General features: G+C 37.1%; 2 protein-coding genes across 2 annotated transcripts in view; both read right to left on the minus strand.

Annotated features, from left to right (window-relative positions):
• ASNS (asparagine synthetase (glutamine-hydrolyzing)) overlaps window positions 1-12974 on the minus strand; it is an 853397-nt gene that overhangs the window by 82016 nt on the left and 758407 nt on the right. The gene's annotated exons all lie outside the window — the stretch shown is intronic.
• The window catches only part of COL28A1 (collagen type XXVIII alpha 1 chain), a 63807-nt gene that overhangs the window by 25269 nt on the left and 25564 nt on the right, over window positions 1-12974 (minus strand). The window contains exons 15-21 of the mRNA XM_035545435.1: window positions 12077-12145; window positions 10965-11033; window positions 9550-9618; window positions 8347-8418; window positions 5477-5548; window positions 4753-4821; window positions 2225-2293 (exon numbers count right to left, since the gene is read on the minus strand). Of these exons, the coding sequence (XP_035401328.1) occupies window positions 2225-2293; window positions 4753-4821; window positions 5477-5548; window positions 8347-8418; window positions 9550-9618; window positions 10965-11033; window positions 12077-12145 (489 nt within the window). The remainder of the gene's footprint in view (window positions 1-2224; window positions 2294-4752; window positions 4822-5476; window positions 5549-8346; window positions 8419-9549; window positions 9619-10964; window positions 11034-12076; window positions 12146-12974) is intronic.

Below are 12974 nucleotides of genomic sequence, written 5' to 3' on the forward strand. Positions count from 1 at the left end.
TTCCAATTCTAGTGCAGTAAAACAATGCCAAACAGATGTTTTCATTTAATCTTACCAGACCACTGTAAATACCAAATACATGTTAACACATTACTTTCTTTCAGAACTGGGATTTTGTCAAGTAGCTGGTTTCGCCATTAGTAGCATAGCTATAAATCTACTTAAGTCTGTACTGGGTCGGGCTGGGATGTTAACTTTCCCTGCAGCAGCCCATACAGTGCTGTGCTCTGCACTCGCAGCTAAAACAGCAGTGGTGTCACACCAGTGTTGTGTCTGCTGCTGAGCAGTGCTGGCACAGCATCAGGACTCTCTCTAACCCCCCTAGGGGTGGGCAAAGATGTGAGAAAAGAAACATCACCAGGGCAGCTGACCTACACCAACCAAGGGGATGTTCCATACCATATGATGTCACACTCAGCAATAAAAGGTGGAAAAAGGAGGAAGAGGGGAGGGGTGGGCTCTCGTTGTGAAAACGTCTGTCCTCCTCCCGAGCACCGGCTATGTGCGTTGAGGCCCTGCTTCAAGGACGTGGTCAAGCATCGCTCATTTGTGGGAAGTAGAGAGTAATTTCTTTCCTCTGCACTTCCACGTAGCCTTTACTTGTTTTGTTTAGTTTTCCCTTTCCCCCTCCCTTTTCCCCTTTCCTTTTTTCCCCTTTAGTTAAATTGTTAATTGTTTAGTTAAATTGTTTAGTTAAATTGTTTAATTAATAATAATCTTTCCTTAATAATTATTTTTTTTCCTTTAATTAAATCATCCTTATCTCAACCCGTGAGTTGTTCTTTCCTTTACTTCTTCCCCTCCTCATCTAAGGAGGGGGAATGAGAGAGCGGTTGTGGTGTTCAGCTGCCTAGCACGGTAAAACCACTACAAAGTCATAAATCTACTGCCAAATCTGCTGGAAGAGACAGTTCTCTAGTCCAGACTATTTAGTTGTTTTTGTGCTTTTTGTTTTTGTTTTAATAGCTGCATCCAAAATGCAGTAGAGATGGCCAGGAAGCACTTCCATGATTACTGCTTCCCACAGTTTTGTGGGATCTGGATAACATAATCCCAGTGACTCACTGCAAGTCAGTGCACTGGCAACAAGGCAGGTGCCATTGTTGTGACTGATGACATACTACATTAATTCATCTAAATTGTTTTCCTTTCCAGGGCAGGTTTTAAAGCCATTTCCAGAAGCAGTAATGTAGAAGCAGTTGCTTCTTCACTCTTAAAAACAAACAAACAAAAAACAGAATATAAACATACATTTTGTGCCCATGGCTTTCACTTTCTGTAAACATTACCATGTGTAAAAAAGAGGAAAAAGTTTCAAAAAGTTTGTAGATGAGATTCTGCCTATGCAGCAGGAAGAACAGGACAATGTCATTGTTAAGGAAAAAAAAAGTTATGGCGTGATTAAAACCTAAATGATTAAGTACTTGACTGGAGAATTAAGTCATGTTTATCACTTCTTTCTATGGAAAAACAGAGTGAATTAGCATTCCAGATTACAGACAGAGTAAATCATTTTAGTGTTGTTGAAAATTCAAAAATACAGGCTACTGCATGCATCACTGGATCAATACTGAATAGATAAATGTGCTATCCACCACCCTCCAGTAAGGGGGTGCCAGTTAACCGTTAAAGGCTTGCATAGTGAGCATAGCAAACCTGCAATAGACTATTGTACCCCTTTGTCAGTGTTGAAGTTAAAAATGTAAAGGATTCAACCAAGTAAAACCCATTCTGTAACCTATACACAAGCAAGTGTAAAGAGATCTATTTTTAAAATCCATTATTTTTGTGTTTTACATATGTTTTTGAATGTGCAGGGTTGGTAATTCTGAAACACTACTGTTAAAACAGCTAATACTTGTCAACTCATACTCAAAAAAATGTATATTGTTCATACAGAGGCATCAAAGACAACATGAGATAATGAAAGGTGGAGATGAATTTCAAGAGCTACCTTCCTAATGAAGGCTTCATGAGGGAAATTTGCAGAATGAGATACGCTGTACTATTTAATATATTTTGAGTTTAATTTATATGTTTTGAGTTTTTTCTTTGAAAAGAGTATAAGTTATTTTAAAGCATAGACTTAAGTTGATAGAAAAGTTGAAGAATTAGTTGGTTACTTTCCTGAGAAAGTTGTTCAGGCAGTTTCTAAATTTTCACAAAAGCTTTGCATTATGTCTCACATTTCTTCACTTTCCAACTTTTGTCTCAAAATTCCTACCATTGGTCCCATTATTGAATTTCCGGGAAGCCCGTCATCTCCTGGTGGCCCCTTGGGTCCGGGTTCTCCCTATCCAAAAAGAAACAAAACCAAAGACATTTTTGTTATTTTCAGTTTAATATCAGTTTAATATAATACTTTGTTATTTTCAGTTTAATATTCCATTCCTTCTGACAGTGACACGACTGTTGCTGAACTAGGTAATATGAAATCAGTATTTCTAGATGAAGTTTTTAATATCACAAGCCAGCACAGACTGGTGTAGGGCTGGTGTAACCTTGTTTCTGCCAGAGGACAGCAAAGAAATTCAAAGTGCTGGCAGACAGGTTATGTTCAGAAAGGTTACAGATGCAATGCAAGCTCCACAGACTTTTATGAAGACCCACGAAGCAACTTGCATTTTTCTTCAAATATTCCCAGAATAACTGTTGGCAATCTTAGCTCTGCCAGTGACTTTCCTAGAAAGCAACGAGGCTTAGATTTCACTTTTCTTATGTTAACCCTTGGGCTCCTGATGTTTAATCTAAGGCAACAGATATTTCACTTTACACTAAGGATCATAAAAAGAAAATGCTGGTTTTCAGTGAAACTTTTTTTTTTTTTTAACAGTAGTGTGAAAGTCAGTATTTCAGGACTTTCACTAGGGAATGAAGATCAAAGGTTCTATCAAAACCACGGAGCAGCTGTAACCATGAGAGAGGAATATGAGAAAAAGCAGCTATCTAATGTTACTGTCTCTGTATTGGTAACAGCATAATGGTTGTCAAGGGAAATGAAACTCAAATCCCCAAACGTGGGTGTAGCTTAAAACAAATAAATTTCCAATAGACACAACCATGTCCAAGGGTTAGACATCTAGTGATCACCCACTACTACAGCAAATACTTAGAGATGTAATAAATAGACCTCAGACCATGACAACTCCCAGCATTGAAAAACATGCAGTTTTCCTGCACTATAAATTTATAATGCCTTGAGTTCTTTGAATATGCTGGTAGTGAGGGAAATACTACTAATCATTGTACTTTCCACAATGCAGAGAGAATATGAACCTGTTTAGCTTTTTATATTTTTGAGCAATTGGCATAAACACAGGTGATATTTATTGAAATAAAGGCATTACTATGGAACTAAATAGGCAATTTTTCTAAAAATCAACTTACATTTTATAATTACCCAAACTACTTGTTTTGATGCATTAGTCACTTCATACAAAAGGTCTGACATAAAATTTAGTGAAGAGCCTGAAAACACTTTTACAGACTCCAGAGGACTTTGGATCATGGCTGGTCTGCTAAGAAAGTGGTATGAACGGTACTGAACTGAATAAAAGCAGAGTGAAAAAGACAATAAAGTCTACAAAGTTATTATTATTCAGCAACAATGTCATCAAAAGGCTGACTTACATGTCTTCTCAAAAATGCCACATTAACCAGGAAAATGGCACCATGTCAAGAAGGCAGACTGGTGTTCTGAAACCTGCCTTCATGCAAGTCATGTGTAACAGCATGACACTTTTATTTTCCTGACATAACATTTGGCACATGATTATGATTTTAAACCTATATAAGAGATATGTGCAACTCACACTCCTTTCTTTCTTCTCTGTGGTTGCAGGTGTAACCTGAGCTTCTTCCTTTCTCTCTTCCCTTCATCCTCCATACACAAACAAGTCCAAAGCAAACCCTAGTCCCCTGGGCTGTCCTGTTGCCAGGCTGGTAAGTACATTGTGTATACAATACCTACATGTGCGTATGTGTAGGTGCACATATATTTTTACAGAAGAAGAAAATTGGGGATGAAGTGACTCCAGAGTGGATGGATATCCAGTAGTGATTATTACACCAAAACTGAAGAGCATCAATTAATGCTGAAGTTAACTCGGATATTATAAAAACAGCATTGATTTTATCCATAAAATAAAAATGTGGGTGATAATGAATATCCAGATGGTTTTAATGCTAAATCTGCATATTTCACTCAGAAGGACAAGTCCTATCCATGTCAGGTACATTTCTGCCATAGATAAAATGAGATGAATGTAGCTTTAGCTATCTGTCATATGATATTTCATTTTAAATAGAAAATACAGGCCAGTTATTCACTTGGAAGTGACGTACAAACAATCACCTCCAAAAAAATTTTCTACTTCAGCATATAACTCCCTGGAAGTGTACATAGACACATTTCTGCCGGGGCTTACAGCTGCTTTCAGGAAATCTTTAGTCTTCACAAGAAAAAAGAAAAAAGCAAGCAAGCATAAGTAATTGTAAAATAAGATGAATTCAAAGTGATTAATTTCAAAGGAGGACACCCACTAAGCCCAGCACCATGTTAAATGGCCTCCAAACACTTCTTCTTTAATTTTTGGTATTTTTCAGTACTCTTTACCTCTAAAATTCACTCAGATTTGCTACTACCAAAATAAATTTTAACTCATTTAGTTTACTTTCTTTTAACTTTGACAGAAATGCACACTAAAAAATTTCTAATCTCTGGTCTCCACCAAACACATACTAGATAATCACCTTTGGTCCAGGTGGCCCCTGAATAGATGATCCAGCAACTCCAGGTGGCCCTCTCTCTCCTGGTTCACCCTGTTACAAAACAGTATCACCTACATTTAAACAGTTCCATTTTCTGCACAAGTAGATAAAAGTTTTTTTAACACTTCACATTATAAAAATATCTGTAAAGCTTTAGGTAAAAAATGGACAATATTTGGGATAAAACACTCAATTTTGTGCTCTTGTGGTTCAAGTTTCAAGCTTTAAATAACTATTGGTTGAACTGTATATCTGTTTGTTTTAAACTGTAATTATTTGTGTGTGTGTGTGTCTGGCTTACAAAGCTAGTGGAATAACCAGAATGTTTGTACTTTCACAATTTACTCTCCATTAAGAGTGATACTTATAACACACAAAATACTATAATAGAAAGTTAAAATTTCCAAGTCAAAATTTGCAAAATGCTTATCCTTAGAATCACTTGGACAATTTTAATTTATCTTCTCAGTGCTTGAGCATAACTATAAGGTCTATAATTATATGTTTACCTGTTATTTTTCTCCTTAGGACTCTTATTTCATTCAGGACAAACAGGACAAATGATGGAATTACTTCTGCTCTTCCTTTTTTTATTTTTGTGTTGTCTCAAAGCATCAGACATTTTAGAAATTTGTCCATTAAATATATCCCATAGATTCTTGTACAATGTAGAAAGTGAAGGGTTACCCTGAAAGAACAAGCTTACTTTTGGTCCAGCTGGGCCTTGTACTCCTTTATAACCAATCAGTCCTTGGGATCCTTTTTCTCCTGGGTCACCCTGATGGAAACAAAGCTTTTGTTTAAATCACAGCAAAGGTTCATTCACAACTGCATGATGCCCACAATTAGAAAGATATTTAGATGCTTAGCTCCAAGTGAAATCCCAGTCAGTTTTAGAATCTCCCCAAAAGTCCCAAATTTAACTAGGTAGGAGATTAAAGCATTTGCTTGTCTATTAATACATCTTTCCAGGCTTTCAATTTCATATTTAGAAATCTAATTGGTCACCCAATTTTCCTTAGTTCCTCCTCTTGCCCTATCAGCATACTGAAATAATTTACTTCCACCTAACTTTAATGAAAATTCTGTGCCAAACTTTTAGAAAACCTCTACTGTCTCATTAACTTTAGTGTCTATGTTCAGAGTCTGATTTTCCTGCACTTGTTCAAGCTAGGAATCATATCGCTCTTTAAGTCCTTTTAAATCATCAGTTAAAAGGTAGTAGCTACTTAAGATATAATGAAAGAAAAAAATATGCAAGAATCTGAACTATTACAAAAGAAGTCCTTCTAAACTTTATAGTACTTCTCAAGTGTGCATTCTAAGCCATACCTTTTGGCCTACATCTCCTTTGCCAGGGGGTCCTTCCGGGCCTCTTGGACCTTGATCTCCCTTTTCACCCTAACAGAGATTAGATGGTTAATTTTAATTAATTCATTCTATTGATTCAATCAATGATTGGACTTACGAAGTCTGCATAAGTACTTTCCCCAAAAATGTCAGTTAAAAATCTGGTCAAAGAAGAAAATATTCTATCTTCTTACCTCCCACCCCCAAACCTCCTGCAATCACATTCCCTTTGTAGGTAGAATTCCATGTGTATACTCATATGTGGAAGAAAAATGTATGCAAAGTTATTAGAAAAAGTCTTTGCTGACCAATTCTGAGACAACCAACTTTTAAGAAGCAGTAATTTTCTCCATCTCTAGAGCTGAAGGCCAATCCAGGCTTCAAATATTAGCCAGAAACACTCCTTCAAATAATTCACAAATAATCCACATATTACATCATGCTAAGGAAAAATATCTACCAAATATTTATGAATAATATTGGTAAGATTAGGGTTTCAGAAAACCTGCAGGTAATTCAGGAAATGAAAAGTAGATTAAAATGTTTAAACTTCCATCTCTGATACAAGCTGTTGATGGATGTGGTATTATAGAGCATGCTGTTGCTCAGCATACCGGTGGCTCCCGTTTCTGTGAGACAGCTCCCACCTACAGAAAACTGCCATAACATCTCTGTGCCCACTATTCACTGCAGACATCCAACTGTTCTTTGCATTGTCCTAAATACACAAGGTAGCTGTTCAACGCTAACATTTTCACTTATAATTAATTATGACAGCAATAGTACCAAGATGATCATGAGAATGGCAATATGTTAAAGAAAAAAGAAACCACAGCATTCCCAAATAAAGAATCTAACTGTAACTTTAGCTCAACATCTACTCTGCGTTCTGATGTATCTTCCTGATACAATGAGAGGTTCATTTCTAAGCACTTTAATAGTAGGTGATTTCGGTTTTTAAATTAAATAAAAACAGAAATGTTACGTATTTATCCATAGTGGGAAGCTTACGGCCTCAGACTGTTGCTTGTCAAACTGCTATATGCACTGCCCTTGCAGCTGAAAAAAATGTGAAGTTGCATCCTTAATAGACGTTTATTAAAGATATTCAGATACTTCATGATTAAAGACAGTCAAAAACTGTTGATTTGCATGCACTGAATTGTATTCAGTTCATCAGTTCAACATGTTGGACAGGTGTCACCCTCATTTAAGAGCTGCACAGCAGCAGAGCTGCACAATCAGCCAAAGCACTGAGTTTTGCTCACTCAGCAGCTCATTTTCTTTGGATAAAGTAGAATTAAAAGAGAAAACAACTTTTTACTCGGAAAGCAACATTTTACTAGGGCAAATAATGACAGGACAAGGGGGAATGGTTTTTAAACTATAAGAAATGAGCTTTAGATTGGATGTTAGGGAGAAATTCTTCACTCAGTGTGGTGAGGCACTGGCACAGGCTGCCCAGAGAAGCTGTGGATGCCCCATCCCTGGAGGTGTTCAAGACCAGGCTGGATGAGGCCCTGGGCAACCTGATCCAGTGGCTGGCATCCCTGCCCATGCCAGGGGATTGAGAACTAGATGATCTTTACGGTCCCTTCCAACCCAAGCCATTCTATGATTCTATGAAAAGTCTCCATTTAACTTGCTCGAAATTGGGCACTTTGCTTTCCTGCCCTCTAAACGTCTTTCTACCATTTTGAATTTATTATTCCCTTTTTTTTTTTTTTTTTTTTTTTTTTCAGTATGGCTGAGTTTCTCTTAAAATCTCAGAATTTCCCTTGGAAAAAAGGAGCCCTGGTTTCAGCTGTTTCTTATAGTTTCTGTACCGGGCTGGAAGACTTCAGCCACAGCTCACAACCCTGATAGACTGAGGATTACCCTAGGTTGCATCAACTGGAGCCAGACTTCTAGGTGTCAGGAAAAATCTAAGCAGGCTGTAAGACACAAGCTATCTATTCTCCAAGAAAATCATGAAAATTAATGAAAATCAGCAGCCCACAAAAGGCAGGACAGGTAAAACATCTGCAGATTCAGATGGCAGCCACTGTTAATAAAATTTGTTGGAAACTTCTCAACTAGCACACTCACTTTTCCCTAGCAGAACTATTGCCCCATGCCCTCCCCCAGGATGAACTGCTTGCCATTACATACCTGTAAACTGATAAAGATTGACTTTGGTCTTCTTTCATCTATAGCCTTTACATGCAGGAAAATATATTTACTTACCTTTTTCCCTGCCTTTCCAGGGTCTCCCTGCATCCCTCTCTCTCCTGGGACTCCTGATGGACCTATATCTCCCTTGAAGAAGAATAAATAATTGTATCTGCACCATCAACATTTTTTTTATTATTATTCTGTAAAATGTTTCTAACAGTGTGTTAGAATATTAATTCATTACATACAATATTTTCGTTCAAGTAAAGGTTGTTATCCCCAGTTAAATATTCTATAGAGCCAGAAAAATGAGAACTTTAAATTTCTCTTAAAGCCTTCCACCTAATCCTTAAATCTTGATTTTGTATTAAATAAACTTGCATTTTTCAGCAAGTAAAAACTTGAATTTAAACTATTTGTTATTCTGTGCACAATGATAATATGATAAGAATGCAATTTACTTGCTAAGTCAAGCATTTGTGACTGAAGAACGGGTCAGCTGGACTGGCTTGTCCAACCTAATCATTTCTCTCGTGAATTACATTACAGTCTTTGGTTTATCTGACTTAATGATATTGCATTGCATGAGGTGGATGATGCTCATAGATTGGCTTGTACCCGAAATGAAGGTGTTGGTTAGAAACTGCCTTGCTTGTTGTATAAACTGGTCTAGGCGTTACTTTTAAGACAGACCTTGCCACAAATTGTTGAAAAGATCCATATGAACTAGTCCTGCAACATGCTTCTTCCATGATCCTCAGAAAATCACTGAAATCAAAATATCCATGTCATTTTAGCCAATTTTTGGGGAAGCCCCACTTGAAATGGCAAGGATCTGTTATACAGGTTTCAAACTGGCAGCTGAAGTCAAAGCTGTAAATGTTTACCACCTCTTCTAACACATAGGCAGTATGAACACTGCTGTCACACAAACTTTTTTTTCTTTTCTTTTTTAATCACTGCAGAGGAACAGAGATAGTAGAAGCCTTTCTAGAAGGCTGTAGAGATATCTCATTAGCTTAGAAAAAACTGGGGACAAACTCTTTCAGTTATGGATGCAGTAATGACTTTAGGAGAGAGGGTGGGAGCCTTAGCATAGCATTTTGAGTTTAAAGGGTTGAAGTGTGACATTAAGGGAATATCTATCATTGAAATTCCTTATTATTTTGATTGTAGTCAATTTATACCAAAAAAATGTCCACTTCATTTATCATTTATCAGCAACACCGGAAAGAATCAGAAGACACTTTAAGAAGCAGTTAAAAACAGGCTCACTTTAAGTCCTCGTAATCCAGTTGCTGGGAGTCCTGGTTCTCCTTTTTGTCCACGTTCACCTTGTTGACCCTAGTAACAAAAAGACTTCTGTTTGACACAGGAATATAATTTAGCTTCATTCATTACTTGTATTATCTCACCAACTGTTTTACACATAGAGGTGGTCAAATTTTACACCAACTGATTTTTGACTGGAATATTCCATTCTGTCAAAACCTCAGTAACTTGTAGGAGTGCACCTATTTTATTTATTTATAGAAAGCCTAAGTGAATCATGCCATCTTTCTTCATGTTGTTTTAATCCATTTAAGTATCTTTTATTTTCTATTTCCTACTGATATATCAAAGACTCTGCTGTCACTGTAAGAAAGATGAGTCCAAGTAAAGAAAAATCAGAACCTCAGTTTAAAAGAAAGTTTTGCCCTTGCAATTCTTCCTTCCAGTAGTTCAAAAACTATTTCTAAAGAAATCGGAATTAAATTTTTCAGTTATGCTTTTTAAAATATTTTTTTCACAGTAAAGAAAATGTCTTCAAACATAACATATTGCAGAACTACATCATTTTCCTTGCATTAATATTTAACACTGTTGCTGTAACTGCTACTTACAAGCCAAAGTAATGTCCAGATGAAAATGACTGTATTTCTCCCTGCTTTTGATGCAGTGACTACTGTGATTCTTCCGCCAATCAAGGTGATTACTAAGCACACAACTGCTTTACAGTTTATTGGTTCTTTCCACTTGTTCTCCTGAATATTTTGTCAAATTCCCTTTTTTCCTCTCATAGAGTTCTCACCTGACACCATATTGCTGGAGGCTTGGGGTTTGGCAGCAGTAATTTTTTACCATACTTTCCCGTTCTCTTCCTCCTTTCCCTCTTGCTATGGTGCAGTGACACCTACTAAATAAACTCTAAATAAGTTCTTTTTTCTCTCCTAGTGTTTCTGACTTTGGTTTCATCTCTCTCTCATGGTCACCATGGAAGGCTGAAGGACAGACAAGCATAACAAAAAAGAATTGGACTGATGAGATCAGCCGTAAGTTTCCAGACCATCGCTGCTTTACAGCTAAGTTGCTTAGTAAAATGCTAAGCACAATGTGTATAAGACACCAAATTGATTAGATATAAACATGTCTGAAAGTCACTTTGTTTAAAAAGTTGTGTTCATTTGGAAGCCAAAATCCACATTGAAAAAGGTGTGGATGTCAGCCGAAGCCTTATGCTCCATTTGGGGAACACCTTAATAAATAGGTGTTTTTTCCTCGAAGATTCAAAAGTAAATGTTATCTCCAATGAACAAGCTCTCCGGTGAACATTTTCATCTCATCAAAACACACTCTTGAAAAGCCTAGCAAAGGATACATTGCTTGTTGCTTCTTCCTAGTGATTTTTTTTTTAATATCTTAACCATTACCTTTGGACCTGGCAGACCAAAACCTTTGGATCCTTTTGCCCCAGGATTTCCTTGTGGACCCTGTACACCCTATAAATCAAAATAAATGAGTTAATGCACTATATTTTTCTATATTTGAAATTCATCATGAGTCTATCTTTCAGTTAATAGTTATTTTATCTCATCTTTGTCACATGATGTGGTGGATTTCACAGCCTTATCCAAGTGTAACGACTGCAATTACTATTCAGGGAGAAAGCCAATGGGAAGTTTCTCAGTATCTAAACCCTGATTTACTGGGATGCTGTAAGCATGAACTTTAATATTCTTTCCTAAAAACAAACAAACAATCGAAAAATGCAGAACAAAGCAAAACACACAAAAAAAGATCTTTTTGGATGTTTCTGTTGTTCTGCATCCACCTAACCGAGGCTGTTGACAAACTTCAATGGGGATTGAAATCCGGATGTGGTGGACTCTTACCTCATGAAGCCCCTACATGTCATTGTCCAAGTGGTGCACTTGATTTATCTCCTATGCAAATTATGCAGATTACACCATATTTCTATTTTGTAAATCCTAAAATCATTCAAATCAGTTGGAACCATTAATGTCAAGGAGCTTTGGCTGAAGACTAACTTGATTCCTTTTAAAATGCAAAAACACTGAGATTTTTAACGTCTCCAAATCAAAATTAGAGCTCTGATGAAGCATAAAACAAAAACTACATACAAATGTTCATTACATTCCCAAAGTGTAAGACTGATCTGATAGTTTTTTTTAATAAAGTTGGTAGCAAAGCCATTTTCTCTTAGAAGAGCAACAGAGCTCTTCCATCTTTCTCATCTACTAGGGCCACAGGAGTAGACAAACAGGATTAGAATTAAGACCAGTCTTCATAAATAGGAGATGTAGTATGCAGTATATTTGATGAAATTCATTATGTGTTGCTGCCGTTTAATTCTTTATGAAAAGACTAGAATAAATGCAGGACAGATTTCACACTACATCTAGGCAGTTTATGGGTGTCTTCTAACTTAACAATGGAATAGACAAATACCTGACTTAGGTCATACTAGCTGCCTTCTTCATATCTGCAGCTCAGTGTCTGCCTGTTCCTGATTCAAACTTACCTGGCTTCCTGGATTGCCTATTCCTGGTGGTCCTGCTGGGCCCTGTGGTCCTACTTGGCCTTGTTCACCCTGTATTGTATAAAAAGTATTCCAGAGAGCTAAATTGCAATAAACCATGTTAGCTGATTAGTACATTTAATTTAAACACAGAGCGGTAGTCCCCAGACTGTATGATCTTGAAGTTTGCTGCTTCCGTTTGAGTTAAATGAGAATTTTGAATACCTTAAAGTCTGCTTATGGCAATTCACCTAACACAGGTAACACCTCTTCCTTCCTGCAAACTCTATTTCATTTATAACATTAGATAATCACATCTAGAGGGATCTGCATCTTATCTTTCCAGACTGAGGTTAATTTTGCAGATTTTCTTGTACTGAAATATACAGTTGCTTGCACAGCCTTCAGAAGAAAATCTTGCAAGTGTAAAAGAGCAGCTAGAGGGTATTGTTTTTAAAGAACAGCTAGAGAGTATTGTTGAAAAATCTTTGTCAAGTGGTATTGTAGAGGTATTGCACAGCACTTAAGGATGGAATAGAGGAATTACGGGAGGTCATTTGGGTATTGGAAGTGGCACAGATCCATGTAGGTATCCGGGAAGTGGGACACCAGTCCCTTCAAACCAATAGTTAGTTTAACTTACACCAGAAACCCTTATGTACTGAAATGGTCCCAAACACTTCCTGCCCTGGCCATCACTGCATTTTTCCTACACAGACATGGGAATAAGACAGCTTGTTCCTTCACAAGTAATCAGTCTTCCTGTAACCAAAGCCTCAGGCAAGATGGTCTGGCAGGTGCTCATTGACCATGCGTCTCACAGATAGGCCACATCAGACCACCTAGGTTGCTCTGGAGATCTTAGAGATCCATTTGACTGGACAGTAAGATAAGTTCAAAT

The sequence above is a fragment of the Cygnus atratus genome, chromosome 2 (assembly GCF_013377495.2).
Source record: "Cygnus atratus isolate AKBS03 ecotype Queensland, Australia chromosome 2, CAtr_DNAZoo_HiC_assembly, whole genome shotgun sequence".
In the NCBI taxonomy this organism is placed as follows: domain Eukaryota; kingdom Metazoa; phylum Chordata; class Aves; order Anseriformes; family Anatidae; genus Cygnus; species Cygnus atratus.